The following is a 21,062-nucleotide window of genomic DNA, read 5'->3' as shown; positions in this document are numbered from 1 at the left end:
GTGGCTTAACCACCCAAGAAAGCACTCCAACAAAACGGTGAAAGAAACATTTAAAAATAGCACCGCAAAGCGGGCGTAACCCCTCAACCCCGTGACGCAAACCAATTTCAAGATGGTGGCCATATTGAAAATCGCAGAGCGCCCATTTTTGAAATGAACCTTCCTCTAATCAACCCCAACAGACCCAGCAAAAATGGATTTAATCGGACAAGGCGTTCTCCTCAAAATCGACGGAAATCAATTTCAAGATGGCTGCCATGGAGGCTACATTGAAAATCGCAGCACGCCCATTTTCGAAAGGAACCTTCCTCTACTCAACTCCAACACACCCAGCAAAAATGGATTTAATCGGACAAGGCGTTCTCCTCAAAATTGACGGAAACCAATTTCAAGATGGCTGCCGTGGCAGCCACAGTGAAAATCGCAGCATGCCCATTTTGAAAAGGAACCTTCCTCTACTAAACCCCATTATACCTCGCCAGAATAAAATCAATGTGTGAAGCTGTTCTCAAGTTATTGCCTGGAAACCAATTTCAAGATGGCTGCTCTAGCCGCCATATTGGATATCGGATTGCGCTGAATATCGAAAGGAACCTTCCTCTGAACACCCCTATTATATCACATAACAAGGCGTTCTCCTCAAAATCGACGGAAACCAATTTAAAGATGGCTGCCATGGAGGCCACATTGAAAATCGCAGCGCACCCATTTTCGAAAGGAACCTTCCTCCACTCAACCCCAACATACCCTGCAAAAATGGATTTAATCGGACAAGGTGTTCTCCTCGAAATTGATGGAAACCAAAAGTTGACGGACGCCCGAACACCGAAGTATGAACTGTGACCTCTGTGACCTTGAAAAGTAGGTCAAATCAAAAACCCGGGTTATATATCATGTATCCTAATCAGATATACCTGTGATAAAAAATTGGCGATGATCCAGCCATTCGTTCAGGAGAAATAGCCATTTCTAGGTTTTCAGTTTTGGCCCCCTGGTGGCCTAGCCGAGAATCAAATTGCGCTCATTATCGAAAGGAAAGTTCCTCTACCCAGCCCCAACACACACTGCAAAAATGGATTTAATCGGACAAGGCGTTCTCCTCGAAATCGACGGAAACCAATTTCAAGATGGCTGCCATGGAGGCCACAATGAAAATCGCAGCATGCCCATTTTCGAAAGGAACCTTCCTCTACTCAACCCCAACACACCCTGCAAAAATGGATTTAATCGAACAAGGCGTTCTCGAAATCGACGGAAACCAATTTCAAGATGGCTGCCATGGAGGCCACATTGAAAATCGCAGCGTGCCCATTTTCGAAAGGAACCTTCCTCTTCTCAACCCCAACATATCCTGCAAAAATGGATTTAATCGGACAAGGTGTTCTCCTTGAAATTGACGGAAACCAAAATTTGACAGACGCCCGGACGGACGGACGTCAGGACAACGCCTGTGACGACAATACCCCTTAGCCTAATTGGGCTGAGTGGTAAAAACGAATGTTTAATTTTTCTTTATCTATCTAATAATCTATCTATGCTGAAGTGATGGTCATATAATGAAAGAAAATCATACAAAAAGGGGAAATGTGGTGAAAAATAAAATTTTCAGCAAGCCAGCCACCACCCGACGCACTGCCTGAGGCACCATAGGGCCAAATGCAGGCGAGTGGGCCCTGAACTTTGTTCAAGTCGATCAATATATTCAGTGACAGTGCGAATGTTGGAGAGCGCTCGCCAAGTGACTTAAGCACTTAAGCAAGCACTCCACTAAAACGGATGATAAGGAAGGGATGTGTTGACAAGCGATTAGTGATTGCTGATCAGTCATCTAAACACCACATACCCGAAGATGGTGGAATGTCAGGCAATGTCCGAATTGGACAAATTAATACTTTTTTTTTAGCAGTCAGAACTCTTGCTGAAGCCGATAAAGAACTTAAAATTTTGAAATTTGGCGGAGATCAACAGATTCTACAGGTCATGGCATGTGTGGAAATGAAATAAAGCCACAAACATGGCCGTCTCCAGCCTTTTATAGATATGCATTTCAATGTATCCAGTGATTCGTAGGTATGATGATCAGGCATTCGATGATATGAGTGAGGAAAGTGAAAATAAATGGCGAATTAAGACACTAGCGAAGGACAGCAAGGTGACCAAGGATGAGCCATGATAAAGGGTAATTAAATAACGCCGTTAATTATCTTCAAAAGGGGTGCTTAAATGAACCCAAACACCCAATTTTCATTCATGCACTACCCTGGTGTTCCCTGAGTAGGCAAGCAATGTTTCAGGCCACTAGGTTTCATGGTTTTGGAGTTATGGAGGAGACACACATATAAACTGACTGACACGCTGACACACACTGATATTCATTAGTGTCAATAAACAATCAAGCATGGTCACCTGCCGAAAGTTGAACTCGACATCCTTGAACCTCGAACTTAACCATCCTGCGCTCTCCATCAGGAAATGCCAGACAATGTAATTCTGTAAGGTCCTTCAATGGCGAAAGGAAAAACAGGACATCAGTTCAATCAGAGCTGCAATAAGAGCAGATACCCAGGTGGAATGTATGAACCATAGCAGACATACCTGGCTGAGTATTTGTTGAGTATAGCAGGTAACCTTTTGAGGTATTCTGGAGCATACACCAAAATGCTTTCATTCTTTGATATCGTAACATTCACTTTGTACATAATAGTTGTCAAAAAGATCTGCCAGTCAAATCCCTATGGGACCACAAAGAAGGTACAGGGAAATAATAAAGAGAAATAAATGTTTGCCTTTCTTTGGAAAGGTGAGCTATCAAAATCAAAGCATTGGCTCTTTTGTTGAAATGTTTCTTTTGAGAGTGTAGAACTCTTTTCGAAGTATGTTAAATTCTCTAAAATTATTTTGAATCATCTTGTTGATAAAATAGTGCAATAGCAGTGTTGTATACAGCAATTATTGGTCTTACATTATCGTACAAGGATATACAAGGAAACTCAACACAATGGAAGGAAGGCATTTGTACCTATCATGTCTGGTCTGTATCCAGAAACGAATCCACGATCATATGTTTCAGAGGCGAGCACGCTAGCAACTGTACTATCCTTAGGTCATTCAACTTACAGGACTTTGGAGGCTTCTCATCCTAGTACTAACCAGGCCAGTAGGGTGAATATACTGGTTCTGGCTCACTTTTCCTCATGTAAATGAATGGGGGATTTTCAGCGATTCATATTTTTTATCCCCAAAAATAAACCCCCTTTTTATCCCAAGGTATATTTATTTGTCTCCCCTTTTAACCTGGGGACACTTTTTTTCAAATAACCCATGCAATAAGATAAAGATTTGTTAAAGGTGATTCTAAAGAAATATCTGAAACATCTAAGCCTCGGGACACTCTTTATCAAATTACCGATGCATATTGTTTAGCTCATTCATTGAACCTATAAAGATTTGTTCATTCTCAAATTCCTTCAATAGTATAATTTTCTTTGCACAATAATCCCCATCTAAAATATTGAAAAACAAAACATTTGAATCTTTATATTTTTTAAGATACCCCTTTTGTGCCATTACGAAATGATAAACTTCTCTTAATGATCTCATCTGGCCACCGCCCGAGTTGCAAATCATTTTTGTGCATAAACCACGCCATAAAAAAAGTTTTGTTTCAAATGTTTTCAGTTCGTGCCATGAAAATGAGGAAGTGTCTTTTTTTTGACACGGTCGTGCTGTGAAAATGAGGAAGTGTTTTTGGACAGTCATGCTGTGAAAAAATAGGAACTATTCTGTGAGACAAGGCCTCGTGTTTCTATTTTATCTCAGAACACGAACAGGCTTTTAAACATAAGTTTAATCAAAACCATTTTAGGGTATTTTAAGTATGTTTTAAAAATGATTCATACAATTTGAGAATATATCACCCAGTTATTTTCCAAGCTGTCTCGCCCGAAGCGTCATTTCCTGTGGCCACACCCAATGATTAAGCAATCTCCTCATCGTTGCTTTATAAGTGATTCGCCAGACAAAGTTTCTGCCAGACGGGATTTTCATTTTTACAACTGAGACATGAGCGATCTTTCTTCCACGAACAAAACAGCTCAACACAAAGTTGGTAAGCCTGTGTATAGGTTCCTCTTTGAACGATGAAGCAATTGATTATAAATTAAATCGTGATAATTCTGATATTTTTTTTTCTTGGCAGGTCCTTGGAAGAAGAGCAGTTTACATATCACGACGAGGTGCATGAAATTGATGCTCTTATTGAAGAGGTCAATCATCTTAGAAGAGAATTGAAAAACATTTTTAATGACTGACACGACGTCTTATCACGGCCTCTGATCTTTTTGCCATCTTGTACCAATGGTAAAAAAACTGAGACATGGACTCACTCTCTTCCGATGAAGATAACAGCTCACTACAAAGTTGGTAAGTTTGTGTATGGTTTCCTCTTTGAACAATGAAGCAATTGATTATAAATTAAATCGTGATAATGCAAAAATATATATTTTTTCCTGGCAGGTCCTTGGAAGAAGTGGAGTTTACATATCACAATGAGGTGCATCAAATGAATGCTCTTATTGAAGAGGTCAATGATTTTAGAAGAGAATTGAAAAACATTTATAATGACTGGTACGAAGTCTTATCACGGCCTCTGATCTCGAATGAATTAAACCAATGGTGAGACACGTGTGTGTGTGTGTGTGTGTGTGTGTGTGTGCGTGCGTGCGTGCGTGCGTGCGTGCGTGTGTGTGTGTGTGTGTGTGTGTGTGTGTGTGTGTGTGTGTGTGCGTGCGTGCGTGCGTGCGTGCGTGCGTGCGTGTGTGTGTGTGTGTGTGTGTGTGTGTGTGTGTGTGTGTGTCTCTTTCCCTGTCTGTTTGTCTCTCTCTATCTCTCCCTGTCTGTCTCTTTGTATCTCTCTCTGTCTGTCTTTCTACCTACCTCTCTCTGTCTGTCTCTCCATCTATACCCTTGACTCATTATTTTTTTTTTCAGCTCGATCACACAACATAAGCTGTTGAAGCAATCTGGTACAACACATGATTTTCTGGAGGTAAATGTTTCTGAATTATTATTTAGTTATTTGTTTATTAATATCACTCTCTCTTTGGAATGTCGCCTTATGTTGGTTGCATCATTAGTTTGGACGCGGTTTTGTCAGTACACTGGAATTCATTTTATTGGCCTTGGAAGGATGACAGGCTGAGTCGGCCTCCTGGTGTGTTAATTCAGTGGTCAACGAGGCTTGAACTTAGAACCAACAACAGGCTTACTCATATTACCATGTAATTATCTTTATAAAACCTAATTATTATCCACTTTTTGTTTCAAAACAGAATATGGTGTCTGAGTTTCGACATCACAAGACATCTGAAGAAGATTGCTGGGAAAGATTATACATTCTCGCAAATGAATATTTAATATTTTCAATTTTGATTAATTATATTTGTTTTGTTTACAATTACTTGATTTTGAATTTCAAAAAGAGAATCAAGACATGAAGGAGAGGGAGGGAGGGGGTCGGGGGTCGGGGGGGGGGTAGGTGCGCTCCCCCAACGACCCATCACCCCCTCATCCCACCCCTCCCCTCCCCATGTGTGTGTGTGGGGAAGGGTGGGGGTGGGATGAGGGAGGTGGTGGGTCAAAGGTGGGGGCACACAGGGGGGATGAGGGAGGTGGGGCTTGTGTGGGTGGGGTTTATGTGGGCGGGGCTTGTGTGGGCGGGGCGTGTGTGGGCGGGGCTTGTGTGAGCGGGGCGTGTGTGGGCGGGGCTTGTGTGGGTGGGGTTTATGTGGGCGGGGCTTCGGTGGGGGCTTGTGTGGGCGGGGCGTGTGTGGGCGGGGCTTGTGGGAGGGCGTTTATGTGGGTGGGGCTTGTGTGGGCGGGGCTTCGGTGGGGTTTATGTGGGTGGGCTTCGGTGGGGTTTGTGTGGGCAGGGTTTATGTGGGTGGAGCTTGTGTGGGAGGGGTTTATGTGGGCAGGTTTATGTGGGCAGGGTTTATGTGGGTGGGGCTTGTGTGGGCAGGGTTTATGTGGATGAGGCTTATGTGGATGAGGTTTGTGTGGATAAATGGATGGGTGGAGAGATGGGTGGATGGGTGGATGAGTGGAGCTTGTGTGGATGGGTGGATAATTTTTTAATTAAATAAACATGTTGTGTGTGGGGAATTAATTAACTAATCACTAATTATGTGAATATGATGAATATGGGTGGAGCTTGTGTGGGGTTTGTGTGTGTGGAGCTTGTGTGGGGTGGAGTTTTTGTGTGGAGCTTGTGGGGGGTTTGTGTGTGGTGAGGTTTGTGTGGGGTTTGTGTGGGGTGTGTTTGTGTGGAGCTTGTGTGGGGTGGGGTTTATGTGGGTGGGTTTTGTGTGGGCGGAGTCAAAAAGGGGCGGAGTCAAAAAATTTCAATTTATCTTTGTCTTTTGTAATTCCTGTGAATAAAATGAACCTATAATCTCTTCCCCTTCCAAATCATATATCTTATAAGTCCAAGGAACCGTATCTATTACATCAACAATTTTAAAAAGTTCGTTCGTCCATCGTTTAATATAACCCTTTTCAAAATGAGATTTCCACCTATATATTCTTACGATATCACCAACTTTGAACTTAGGTTTTCTGACATTAATCTCTTTTTCATATTTTAATTTTGTAAATGTTTCTGATGGTTTCATATTTGTTGACGTGTGAACCGTGTCATTATACTTATCCACAATATCCTGAATAAAAGATGACCATTGTTGTGAACCGAGTTGTGTGAATTTTTTATATAATCTCTCTTTTAAGGTACGATTAAAATGTTCAACAACAACTGCCTTCCCTTCATTAAAGGTACTGTATAATGTAATACTGTTATTTTTTAGAAAATTCATAAATGTCTTGTTATAAAACTCTCTACCCTCATCAGTCCACAATTTTTTAGGTTTTCTCTTACTTTTATTAAATATCTGTTGAAAGGCTAACATAAGAGTATTACCTGTTTTGTTTTATAATGGTACAACCCATGCGTATCTACTCCTCAAATCAATAACGGTTAAAGCATACTTGTACCCCTTATCATTATTGAGTTCAATCAAATCAGCAGACCAGATATAATCTACTTCCTTGGAATAAACTTTCCTTCTCTGAAACTTTGTGAATATTGGTTTATGTAATTCATCAGCTAATTGCTCTTCAGTCTTAATGACATCATTAGAGCCTATAAGTTTTTTGAATTTCCAAGTCCAAGTTTCAATTTAGCACTGATCATCTTCTTCACAATGAACCGATCAACTTTTTCTCTCAAGGTTGGATTTTGTATCAGAGACAAATTATACAACATTTCTCTATTGGCTTCATGCTTTTCTTCCAACGTTGTGGTATTCCCATAATCAATATCGTGTCTCATGCACACTTCATCAACTCTATTGATGGGTTTACTCCATGATTTAGGATTGTCTGCCTCATCTAATCTTTTATCCAAGTTTGTGCCTGGACCACAGAAAGAATACCCTGGAATATGTAATTCCCCTGGTATTCCAGTAGTTGTAAATTTACTTCCTGATAAAAACTTTTGTATATCTCCTCCTCGTTTGTGTTTGGAGATAAATTGATTTTTTTTTGAACCACACACCGAACATATACCTTTTTGTATAACCCTGCTATTTTTACTTTTAATATATGAAATATTTTTAGTATTAGTTTTCTTTTTACATTTGAGACAATAACTCATTTATTTATGAGAAAAATTCCTGCAGAGTGCAAAAACCTTTTTAGTTTCCAACATGCACATTTGAATCTTAATTTTTAAAACATAAAGAATCCTTAGAAATGCCTTCACTCTCTCCTCCATTTATTTAAGAAAAAAAATGAAAAACTTGAATTAAAATGAATATCTTGTCGATGTCAATATTCTTGTCGAAAGTATTGCAAATAGACTTGTCAATTCTTTGTTTTCCTCCTCGGTGGGTTGAGTTATTTTCTGTAATACCACCAATCTTTTTTTAATCTCACTGGTTTCCATATTTTGATATTTATTTTGTCTCGCTCTTTCCTCCCTCTCCTTCTCCCTCTCCTTCTCTCTCTCCTCCCTCTCCTTCTCTCTCTTCTCCCTCTTCTCCCTCTCCTCCCTCTCCTCCTTCTCTTTCTTCTCCCTCTCCTCCTTCTCTTTCTTCTCCCTCTCCTCCTTCTCTTTCTTCTCCCTCTCCTCCTTCTCTCTCTTCTCCTTTTCCTTCTCTTCCGTCTCTTCTTCAACTCCTTCCTCATCCCTTATTATCCTTGAATCACTTACACCCCATAGAATATCATACATATATTCATCAAGATTTCTTGTTATTCCTGTATCCAAAATAATTTTTTTTACAACAGGAAACCAATAAAATTTCTTTTGAATTTCTAAAAGAGCCTTACCTTTTCTTAACTTTATAATTTTTTCATTATTTAACATTCTAATTAAATCTAAAGTTGTCGGTTTATCAACATCAGCATAATGCCAATCTTTTATTGAAAATACCTCATTCTTATGTTGTAGAACATATTTATTAAAATACCGAATACGCTTTTCTTGAAGGTATGCTTGGACACAGAAATGATAATTTTCTTGAAGCCTTCTTGCTGTCATTTATGTATTAGAAATATATGTTAGAATAATATTGTGGCATGAAACACCTCCCCATCTTCCCATAGTTAAATCATTTTGTATTTCCTTACTTATTATATATAATCCTGTTTTTTCTGTTTTCATGATATAAACAAGGGCAAAACCATTATTATATTTACCCTTATTAAATTCTTTTATTTGTTGTTTACTAATCGTGGCCCAACAAAACTCATTCTCAATACCAAGTGGATAATATTCTTCCTTACGAGACTGATTTAATTGTTCCAGGTCTTCGAGGTTAATTTTAAATGACCAATTATACCCTAAATCATTCATATCATACCTCATTGTTCTATTCTCATACAATCGATACGCCCTTCTTTATAAAAAATTATTTTAATTCGAACTGTGAATTCTGTATGTCCTGGAGATAATATCAACACTTCTGTATCTTTGGAATACACGGCTGTTTTATTTAAAGATATATATTGTGATAAATCGCTTAATCTCACCAAGTCATTCGCGTCAGTCGGGCTTGGATAATTTTTTAATTTATAAGCATTTTTCATGTTAATATTTTTGGTTATATTATATTTATGTCGTTCAGCCTGTGCCTTTGTGTAATAATTTGATAAATCAATATCCAGTTCTTGAGATACACCAAAGATAGAACCATCTTAACCAACATAAGTCATTTATATTAGATTAAAAATAATATCATAAATTTTTTTTATTTTTGTTGAGTTGAAATAACACATATAGACATAATTGACCACAACACTTGGAATTTAATTCTTGGACTTGAAATGTTTGATAAACACCATTCTGTAAGAATTTTATGACTTCAACAGGTGGTGGAAGACCAAAACTATCAAAATAATATTTGTCTTGACTATTAAAAATACAAACCCAATGAGAACCGTTCCCATTATTATCTTCTAAGTTCATAATAATATTCTTTGTATGTTTCGGCACATTTGTTAATTCATCTCTCATACAAATAACCACATGATGAATTTTTAATTTCTTACAATATTTGACAAGTTGTAAATTTGATGTTGTATTCTTTCCAAATTCTTTAAACCACTCATCAATGCTCATTTATTTATAAGAAAGATATAATCCATTACCTCTTTTCGTTAATTTTACACCTGCTTGTGCTATAGAAGAAAGCATATCTCCAACTAACAATCTCGCTTTATCAGGCAGACCTTCAAGTTTTTCATCAAAATCTACAATTACACCACTTCCACTAATTTGTTTCTCCAACTCTTTGTTATGTCTTTCCAATTCTTTTTGAGCCTGGAGTTGAGCCTTCCTTTCGTTGGCAGTTTTCACCGCTGTTGAAATACCACCCGTCAATGCTCCAACCGCACTTAAACCAGAAAATAAAGGAATTAGAAATGGGAGAAATCCTCCACTCGTCTCTCTTATTGAATATTTTTTCAACATTGGTTTTGTCATTTTAATTTTAAGTGAGCCAGTGTCATTCAAGATTTTAACCTGTTCTCTTGTGAGCAAAACATAAATTCTTACTGCTCCTTTTCTCTGAATTGTATTAACGTTAATCGTACAAGGCTTTTGATTTTGAACACAAGATGATAGTTTATGAAGATTGATTTGATTAACATATACCCCAGTTGGTACTTTGCCACTCATTTATTTAAAAAAAATTATGTGAGACTAATCATCACACCATTAGCTGTATTAATCTGTAATTCTGTTTCTTCCAAAAGCAAACAATATGTATCAACTTCTTCACTCTCTCCTCTTTCAATGTATAGGGAAGTATCCACTCGATTAGACTTTATAGTTTCCTTTTGAGTGCTCAGATCAAACGCATAGATTGTATACAAACTTTTAAATGCTGTCATATCCAAAATAGGTTCTTTATTTCCATTACTTTCACACACCTTTTGGTAAGACTTGTATGCTTCAGCAAAATCATTTTTTTCCCAATTAATTTCCAATCTATCTCGTGGATAAAATGTTCCATCTAGAGAAACGCGAAGTTGTTTCACCTTAGCATTATCACTCAATGCATTATTCTTATCAGTCACAGTATCACCATCTGGCTTTTTAAAAATGATCCACAGATATCGTGGCTTTCCTTCCAGAACACCCAAATTCCACGTGTAAGTAGTTTGGTTGAGTTTAACGTGTTGACATCTTCTTTTGAGGTATGATACACTGACTGGTTTCTTTGAGTTAAGTCTTCTATTCAACATCTCTTCTGTTTTAAGATTAGGAGTATATTCACTGATATACCAACTCATTTCCTCAATTACAAATTTATTCTGTTCACCAAAAGCACTACCAACACCAAAAAGCAATCGATTTTCATTATCATTCCTTTGTAGTTGAAATCTAATTTCAAGACCATATAGAACTTTATCATGATCACAAAATCCAAATATACCTTTAAGAGGAACTGCCACAGTAAAACTATTTTCTGCTTTTGTATCATCATTATACGCTCCTTTCCTTTGAGTATATCCAGGGTCTGTGTTTGTTCCCGTTGACATATCAGGAATAAAACCTTCGACAGACCCCTTTCCCATTCTATCACTGAATGTATAGAGTGTAAATTTCATCATTTCAGATACAGCAGAGACATAATCAACCGCTTCAACTTCTTGTGTTCCAATATACAAACGCACACTATCAAACATTTTCCAGAAGAAATCATTTACAAGTGTAGCGTTTGTGTTATTCCCAGCTTTAGTGAATTTAAATTTACACAACAAGAAACTTTCGGAGAGATTCAAATAGGTTTGTTGATTATTTATTTCAAAACTTTTTGTACCATTCGTATTCCAGTCTGTTCCAGTTATTGCATTTACCTTTTTTTTTTTTTTTTTTTTTTTTTTTTTTTTTTTTTTTTTTTGTATACCTTGGTCAAGGCTCGTATGAGAGCTAACACACAACTCACAGCAAGGAGGCATGAGACAAGAGGGGTGGGAGTGGAAGGGACAAAACATTGGGGAACAGACACAGGTGAACTGTGGAAGGGAGAGGGATGGGGATGGGACGGGGAACATGACGAGGAGAAGATGGACATTACAGGGACTTTCAGGAAGGAAAGCAGGAGAATTGAAGGAAGTGGGCATGGGTGGATTATCGGGGGTAGAAAAGATCGAGGATTTGGATGGGGGAAGATAAGAGGTGGTGGTAAACAGCTGTTTTGAAAGCCTGGAGGGAAGAATGGGAAAGAATAGAGTGAGGAAGTTTATTCCAAAGGCGGGAAAAAAGAGGAATGAAAGAGTGAAGATGAGCAGTGATTCGTGATTTTGGTAGTTTTACCAGAAGGGGGTTGTTGGCGGACCTTGAGCGCCCTGTGGAAATGTGGTTGGGACAAATCGCAGAGAGAGCAGGGGGGGCAAGGCTGGAGAGGAGTCGGTAGAAGACAGAAAGACCACCGACCAACCTGCGGTGATTGAGTGAGAGGCCCAAAGACTCAGCTTCATTGCGGGAGATGCCAATGATCTTAAAAGCCCTGGTTTCGACAGCGTGAAGTCGAGAAAGGTGGGAGGCAGGAGCACCAGCCCAGAGGGGAGAGCAGTACTCCATCAGGCTACGGACAAAAGCTTTGTAAGTAGTCAGGAGCTCAAGAGGGCCGAGGAAGGACTTTGCACGACGGAGGATTCCCAGTCGGCGACTGGCTTTTGAGGCAAGGTTGGAAATGTGACTTTCCCAGGAAAGGTCATGGCAGATAGTGAGACCCAGAAGCTTGAAAGAAAAGACTTCTTCCAGTGGATTGTTGAGAAAGTGGATGGGGGGGTTTTGTAAACGGTCCTTTCGAAGAGACATAGTGAGAGTGTGAGATTTGTGTGGATTGAAAGACATGTTCCACGTGTTGGACCAGTTTGTGATTTTATCCAGATCTGCAGTGAGCGAAGAAGCTGCTGCTTGCCGGTCTGAGGGATGACAGATGGTACGGCAGAGGGTGGAGTCATCGGCAAAGAGAAATAGAGGATTTTCCAGAGAGTCCGAGAGATCATTGATGATCTTGTGATGATTACCTTGAAGTAATCTTCTTTTTTAGTGGAGTTTGAGATAATAATAGTATCATCCAAATCATAGATACTATCAATTGCTTCCATACTTGTATTTATTTAGGAAAAAAAGATGTTAAAACTTTTGAAACCCTGATCCAAGTATTTGAATTATTTTCTGTCGTTCTTGGGGGGACAACTGAGTTTTGCCTTTCTTAATTTCTTTTATTGCTTGTAATTTATGAGATTCCTTCTGGGCATCTTTTATGCTCTTTACAGCACCTGCTACATTTCCCACAGCAGAAGCAGTTGAACCAATTAGATCTTTATGTTTAAGAATAGTTGAACCAATACCCATTAGAGTATCAATTATCCCATCTCCTCTAAATTGATGTCCAACACCCCTTTGTCTCTTAGGTTTATAGTATCCTCTACCAAGATACATACCTTCACCCTTGTAGTACGGGAAAGGAACATCCCATCCCCTGTAATTATTTTATATTTTCCCAACTCGTGTTTCCTCACAATAACCATCGTATTTATTTATTGGAAAACTTCACGTAGGTGAATTCTGATGGATATAACTTCTCCATTAAAAGAAATCATACGATTATCTTCGTCGGTTATCCTAAAATTTACTCTGTGTATGGTTTTTCCTGACACAGGGAGATAAACCAAATTTTTAGGTTCCATATTGAATTTATAACCAATTGGGGTTGAGTATGCGCTGAATGAAAATATTGTATTTGTTTTTTTTCCATCATTATAAGCACCATCAATCAAATCACAGTGAATTAACACCGAATTTATTCCTGAGGATATTTGAATGACATTATCACTGTAAAACGTCCCATTAGTTTCAATCTTTTTTGAGGAGAAACCCAATAACTCTCTAAATGAATTATCAATTGTGAAATCAACCTTGTAGTTATTTTTAACTTTAATCGTTGATTTTGAAGTATGTTTTTGAATGTCTATAACAATATTTTTGGTTCATCACCCTGTTCTTTCATAAGACGAGCAATTTCGGAAGATATTTGAGAAATCTCATGTGCTCCGGGTGAGACCGTTATCGTTTTGTATCCACTTCCGGGATTATAACTAAACTTGTCATTTTTATCAGTTATATTAAATAAGGTATTATAAGTTTCCATGGACAATAAAGATGCCTCATATTCTTTTGTTGGGTCAAGTTGTAGTGGGTATGGGAATGAAGATGTGTGGTCGCTTGTTGTGAAATTAAAACTCAGCATTGTGCTTCTCATCTTATTTAATATGAGATAAAATGTCTTTATATTGAGATTTATTAATTATTTTCATGTTCATCAACTGGTCTAAAATGGCTGATGCTTCATTAAAACAATTGTTATTTCCAGCCTTCTTACTACCTAACAACAATAACAGTCTATTAACTAATTGCGATGGGTCATTTGGAAGAAAAGTAATACCTGAACCAAGGATACTTAAAGCCTGAATAATGTGTTTCTCCTTCTCATTTTTCCTACTTTTACTAGAAATACTAACCCTATAATTTAGAGTGTTCAGCAGATCAATATATACTCTATCATCATTATTTTTCATATCCAATGGTTTATCAATATACTTTGATTCATCCCTCACAGTTGAACCTTGTCTTCCATCTTTTGTGAGAAGAAACATTAATCTTGGAGTTCGTTTAGCAGGGGATTGAGCAGAACCCAAGAACCTTAATTCATCATTAAATATCAATACCTTTTCTTGAACAAGATGAAATATTGCTGGTTGTTCTGTTGGAATGAGTCCTGCTTTGGTTTTTGAATCCGCTGAATATTCATTGTTTTGAAGAGCATTCACAATATAATCAGGGGGTCGATTAATCTCTTCCAGTTGTTGAAATAAACCTTCATCATCATATACCTTTAATTCTCCTAAATGCTCTAATTCTTCCTCCGTCATTTGATCAAAATCTTTTAACATTTGAAGTTTTTTAGGAGTATATTCTACTGTGGGACTGTGGAAACATCTTTCATTTCTTCTTGGGAAGTTTTTAAAAGTGGTTTAAAAAATTTCTCTTGTTTTCTTTCAAATGCTTCTTCGCCCGTTAGTTTCTGTCTGCGTTTCTTCTTTATGTCTTCCTGCTGTTTTACAACTTTTGAAACCAACTCTTGATGTTCCTTAAATCTTCTTGCTCTTTCTTTTGCATCCATTTATTTATTGTAAAATATCATTTAATGAATTGTAAAGATCAACAGGGAAATTTTCCTTTTCTTCATCATTCAAGTAGATGTGTTCAAATAAATCCTTTTCTTTAAATATTTCATCAAATTCTTTATTAACATTAATGCGAGTTGTAATTTCTTCTTCACTAATACTTGCATCTCTGCTTTTCATACGTTTGCGTTGAGTTTCTTCATCAACATCAAAACCGAATGATAAAATCTTCACTCCGCTCAGATGTTTAATAATTTGTCTCGTTCCTTCTGGATTAGTTTCTAATATCCCAAGACCACCAGATTTTAGTTTCCTTAACTCACTCTTACAATGTGAATATTTTGTTGTACCAAGAGAAACCTCATCAAATATTTGACCTTCATTCCTCAATCGCATATGTTCCTCCACTGAAATATAGTGATAATCTTCACCTTTTACTTCTCCAGGTCTTATTGCTCTAGTTGTTGATACAATGTGTATCACGGGGTGTTTTTTAAGTAAATTTACAATATTCTCATTTGTACAACACAAGAACCTTGATTTATGAAAGTTTTTTCCAGAAGCAGATTTACCCACAAGATTTACAATAATAGTTGTCATTTATATATGTAATTGTTTATAAAACAAAAAATATATCCCTTAATATCTCATCTTGTTTCACAACAATATATTTATATTTTTCAGTCGTGTGCTTCATGTAATCCTCAAATTTCTTTTTACTACATAATGTAGAACAATTATCTCTCCAAAAATTATTGATATCTATTGAATTTAACTTGAATAAAATAAAAGTATGAGCATTGTTTCTGATGGAACGACGAGGAAGTTGAAAGTATGATTGACTAAGATAAATACAATTACAAGAAGAATGTCTCCCTCTTGTGTAGTAGCTGTCCATTACCGTTTGGTTTCTCTCATTAACACAATCATCAAAGATAACGAGGTTCTTTTTTGATTTATCCAAATCTTGGGGAGACGGTATATCATCTGTATTATCACTAAGAATACAAGTTATCGGATTTGATTTATTTTCACATCTCTGTGTATCACAAAATAGTTGAATTGTATCTTCAATGTTATAATCATTTAGGTTTTTTTGAAGTTTAAATAAACCGATTATATCTTCTTTTTGAAGACCAGCATTAAAACCTTGTGAGAGTAGTTGATACTCTGGTTGAAAACTCGACTTTGTGAAAATTATTAAATTATCATAATCTAAAAAGTTGGGAGTGAGGAGCATCTTTAAAAGTAAGCAGGTTTTTCCACATCCACTTGAACCAACTATGAGACATCTTAATGAATTTGGGAGATTTTTATGGTTGTTAAATTTTATCTTATTTTCCCAAATGGGTAAAAAATCATTCATTTATATATTTGGAAAACAGGTTATTTAATTTATTATTGGCTTTTTTAGAAACTCTATATTTTATCCTAAGTTCAGGTTTAATTTCAAGATAATCCATTATTTTATTTATACAATATCTTGTGTTGATATTTCCCTGAAAATTACATCCATGAATAATATATAACAACAATCCTTTGAACATTTCTCTTATACGTTCAGTTTCTTCCCTTGTAAGGAAAGGTGTGTTATCACCCTCGTACTTTACATTAATTTCTCTAATCAATCTTGTAAAGTAATTCATTTTTGGTGTAAATCTAAAAGAATTATTTTCCTTTTTATATTTTTTATTATCATTAATTAGAAGATAATCACAGAATATACATTGTTTATAGGCTTTTGACTCTGTGTTTAATCCCCGTCTTTCACACGCAGGACAATTCTCAAATTTGTCATATGGAGAATCAGGAAAGTCTAGCATATTTATAAAGTAAAACTTTACTTAAACTGAAATTCATCTATACTTTCAGTTGTATATTGACTCATATTTAATAATATTACCATCGATATCAATATACTTTTTTTCATTACCAGATTCAATGACAACATTTTTTATATTAAAGGTAATTTTAAAATGATCGTTAACTACTATTGAACGAAATGTCATTTCACCTGATATATTAACATCCTTTATTTCATCAGGATTTACATCTTTAGGGTTGTTGAAAAAAAATACAAATTTCTCCTTGCATATTACAGATGGTCTTATCTTTTCTTTCAAAAGCTTCATCCATCAGGTTTTTGTTTTTTGATACTTTTTCTTGTTTCATTGCTTTTTCTAGTTTTGAATATATTACCAGAAGGAGAGGAGAAACTTTTGTTAGAGATACTTTAATTGATGTTCTACCAGGTATACTAAAAGCCCTTCCACTGAAGGAAATTGAAGAACTCATATTATTTACCATAATTGTTTTTATGCAATAGTTGTTATATTTATCTTTGTTCAATTTTACATCCTTGACATATTTCTCAGTATCTTTAACAAATGAAGAGATTGATTGAAACTTGTCTTTTGTGTCTTGAAACATTGTATTTATTAAGTGAAAAAGTTGGAGGATAAAATGGGTTTAAGCACAGATTCACCTGTAAAATAAACGAAATTTTCATCAAGAAAATTTTAGTGTAAGCAAAGATTTATTATATAAATATGGTGAATACAACATACTGCGATGTTTGTAATCACGAATATAAACATTATAGAAAACACCTCCGAACCAACAAACACACATTTAATCTATTTCATAAAATATCTCCTCTTGAGTTTGAAAGAAAACATTGTGATATCTGTTCAAAGGATGTTTTGAAGACTAGTTATAAGAATCACCTTCAATCACAAAAACACAAGAAAAATGAGTTTAAAGTAAAGGGAGACTATTATATTGAAAACACTGATGGTGCATTTAAAGGGAATATAAAAATAAGGATTTTTCAATTTGGAGAACCCGGTCCATCATCAATAGCTGAATCAATTGAAATAGTGAAACCTGATGTTGAAAAAGTTATTAAAAAGACATTAAAAGAAATGAAAACTTTAAAGTTTTATATGGGAGTGAAAATGAATATGAAAAGACAAGATGAAGAACAAACTCCTTATATGAGAACAGATCTTCATTTTATAACATCATTTCAAGATTTTTTGAATAGTGGGGTTTATGAAGAACTATCAAAACAAGAGGAGGATGTTGATAATACAGTGGTAGGAAGTGGATTCAATATTTAAAAAATCATCTTTTTAGACATATACATTCTAAAATCAAACCCTCTTAAAGCTTCTTCTTATATTGAATTACCAAAAGAAATAAAACTAAAGAAGGCAGTTGTTAATATTAAGAACAATGATAATAAATGTTTTCTCTGGTCTGTTCTTGCTCACTTTCATCCACCAAAATGTAATTCAGAAAGAGTAAAACAATATATGAAATATGAGAATACCTTGGACATTAAAGATTTTAAATTCCCAATGCCACTAACAGATATTCCTAAATTTGAGAAAAAGAATAATCTTTCTATTAATGTATATGGATTAACAGATACAAACAAAGTTCAAATATTAAAAATTTCAAACAACTATAAAAATGAAGAAACAAACATTGATCTTTTATATTTTAGTGTTGGAAATAATTCACATTACACATACATCAATAATTTATCAAGATTAATCTCTTCTCAGGTATTCAGAACAGCAAACAAAATATATCCTTGTAAGCGATGTCTTAATTCATTTCATACAAAAGAACGATTAGAACAACATTTAAAATATTGTAGTAATCATAAATCAGCTGTAATTACAATGCCTAAACCTGGTGAAAAGATTTCTTTAGAAGATTATAATAAATCTATCATGCACCCATTTGTGATATACGCTGATTTTGAAAGTATCCTTAAAAAGATAAATACTGCTTCTCCTAATCCAAAAGAATCATATACAAATAAATATCAAAAACATATTCCTTGTGGTTTCTGTTATTATATCAAATCATCTGTTGGAGAAAAGTATAACAAACTTGAACATTATAGTGGAAAAAAAGCTTCACAAGAGTTTGTAAAACGATTAGAAAAGGATTGTATAAGACTCACTAAATTAATGAAAGAAACAAATGAACCGATAAAATTAACCAAAGAAGAAAAATTAGAATTTAGAAAGAACAATATCTGTCATATTTGTGAGGGGGAAATTAAGGAGTCTAAAGTTAGGGATCATTGTCATCTTACTGGTAAATATAGAGGTCCCGCTCATTCCTGTTGTAATCTTAATTATAAATTACCTTCTTTTATTCCAGTCTTTCTTCACAACAGCGCCAACTATGATACACATCTATTTATAAATGAACTTTCAAAAACACCAGGGAATATTTCTGCCATAACAAACACAAGTCAAAAGTATATTTCATTTACAAAAATGATATTCACAAAACCTTTAACTCGTATTAGGTTTCTAGATTCTTACAAGTTTATGGGAACACCACTAGCCTACCTCGCATCAAATCTAAGCTCCACGGACTCTTTTCCAAATCTTAATTCATTCTTTCCAAAAGAGGAAATTCTCACTAAAGAGGAAATTCAGATTAAAGAGAGAATTCAAAGTAAAGAGGAAATTCTAATTAATGAGGAAATTAATGAAGAAATTCTAACTGAAGATGAAATTCTAATTATAAAGAAAATTCGAACAATGAATGAAATTCTAACTAAAGAGGAAATTCTGATTAAAGATGAAATTCTGATTAAAGAAGGAATTCTCACGAGAGAGGAAATTCAAACAAGGAATGAAATTCAAAGTAAAGAGAAAATTCTTACAAGTAAGGGAATTTATCCTTATGATTATATGGATTCATTTATGAGATTTAAAGAAACACAACTTCCTTCAAAAGAAAGTTTCTATAATAACCTTTATGAAGAAGAGATAAGTGATAAGGAATATAAACACGCACAAGAAATATGGAAAATATTTAAGATAAAGAACCTTGGAGAATATCATGATTTATATCTAAAAACATGTTTTATTGTTAGCTGATGTGTTTGAAGCTTTTAGATCACTCTGTCATAATAAAAATTGTTATGGATTAGATCCTGCCCACTATTTCACAGCTCCTGGTTTAGCTTGGAGTGCAATGTTGAAAATGACAAAACAAGATATAGATTTAATCAGTGATGTTGATATGCTTTTGATGATTGAGAAGTCCAAGAGAGGTGGAATATCACAAGTATGTTCAAAAGATATGCTAAAGCAAATAATAAATATCTTCCAAATTATGATAGTGAAAAAGATAGTAATTATTTGATGTATTTTGATGCTAATAATTTGTATGGATGGGCAATGTCTCAATCTCTGCCTTATGGTAAATTAGAGTGGGTGGAAGAAAAGGATTATGAAAAGGCTTTGATGAATATTGTTATTTCTTCTCAAGAGGAATTGAATGACGAAGAAGAAGGTTATTATTTTGAAGTTGATTTGAGGTACCCGAGTGATCTTCATAATAAGCATAAAGACCTTCCTTTTGCATGTGAGAAAGAAACCCCAAAGAAAGAATGGTTCAGTGATTATCATAAAAGTTTTAATATTAAAGGCAAATCAACAGAAAAGTTATTAACAACATTCTATGATAAAGAGGGATATGTTTTGCATCAGAGAAGCTTAAAACAGTTTTTGAGAGAAGGATTGAGAGTAGCTAAAATTCATAGAGTTTTAAAATGTAAACAAAGTCCTTGGGTGAAAAAGTATATTCAATTCAATACAGATATGAGAGCAAATACAAAAGTAAAATTTGAAGGGGACTTTTATAAATTAATGAATAATGCTGTATTTGGAAAGACTATGGAAAATGTTCGAAACAGGCAAAGCATTAGATTCGCAACATCTTGGAAAGAAGCTTCAAGATTGATAAATAAACCAAGTTTTGAGAGAGAGGAGGTTTTTTCAGAGAACTTTTCTGCAATTCATATGAAAAAGGAAAGTATTGTAATGGATAAACCAATTTATATTGGAACAGCAGTTCTTGATTTATCAAAGATATTGATGTATGATTATTTGTATAATGACTTAAAGAAAGAGTATGGTGAAAATGTTTCATTGTTGTATATGGACATTGATAGTTTTATCCTAGATATAAAAACTGATGATGTTTATAAAGATATGAAGAAAAATATTGGAGTATATAATACAAGTAATTTCAGCAAGAAGAGTGAGTTATTTTCCAAAAAGAATGAAAAGGTTATTGGTAAGTTTAAGGATGAGTTGGGTGGAAAAGTAATGAGTGAGTTTATTGGATTGAGGTTAAAGAGGTTAAAGGGAATAAAGAAATATGTAATAAAGAAATCAATAACTTTTAGAAATTATTATAATTGTTTGATGAATAAGAAAGAAGAATATAGGAAAATGAATACAATAAGAAGTTATAAACAT

The 21,062-nt window shown here is 35.2% G+C and overlaps 1 protein-coding gene and 1 long non-coding RNA gene across 3 annotated transcripts in view; one reads left to right on the top strand and one right to left on the bottom strand.

Annotated features, from left to right (window-relative positions):
- The window catches only part of LOC147018414 (membrane metallo-endopeptidase-like 1), a 108,789-nt gene that overhangs the window by 43,178 nt on the left and 44,549 nt on the right, over positions 1-21,062 (bottom strand). Inside the window, exons 11-12 of the mRNA XM_085898033.1 lie at positions 2,596-2,732; positions 2,407-2,500 (exon numbers count right to left, since the gene is read on the bottom strand). Of these exons, the coding sequence (XP_085754159.1) occupies positions 2,407-2,500; positions 2,596-2,732 (231 nt within the window). The remainder of the gene's footprint in view (positions 1-2,406; positions 2,501-2,595; positions 2,733-21,062) is intronic.
- LOC147018415 (uncharacterized) lies at positions 3,946-6,314 on the top strand. Of its 2 annotated transcripts, XR_015062375.1 has the most exons (4): positions 3,946-4,422; positions 4,516-4,674; positions 4,990-5,047; positions 5,331-6,314. It is a non-coding gene; the product is annotated as an uncharacterized LOC147018415 (long non-coding RNA). The 2 variants fall into 2 exon arrangements; XR_015062374.1 differs by having other exon boundaries at positions 3,946-4,674.

This window comes from Eptatretus burgeri, chromosome 10 (genome assembly GCF_056783735.1).
Source record: "Eptatretus burgeri isolate ZD-2024b chromosome 10, Ebu_testis_v1, whole genome shotgun sequence".
Lineage (NCBI taxonomy): Eukaryota > Metazoa > Chordata > Myxini > Myxiniformes > Myxinidae > Eptatretus > Eptatretus burgeri.
The sequence above is the reverse complement of the archived record's forward strand: the minus strand, read 5'-3'. Positions and strand labels throughout refer to the sequence as shown.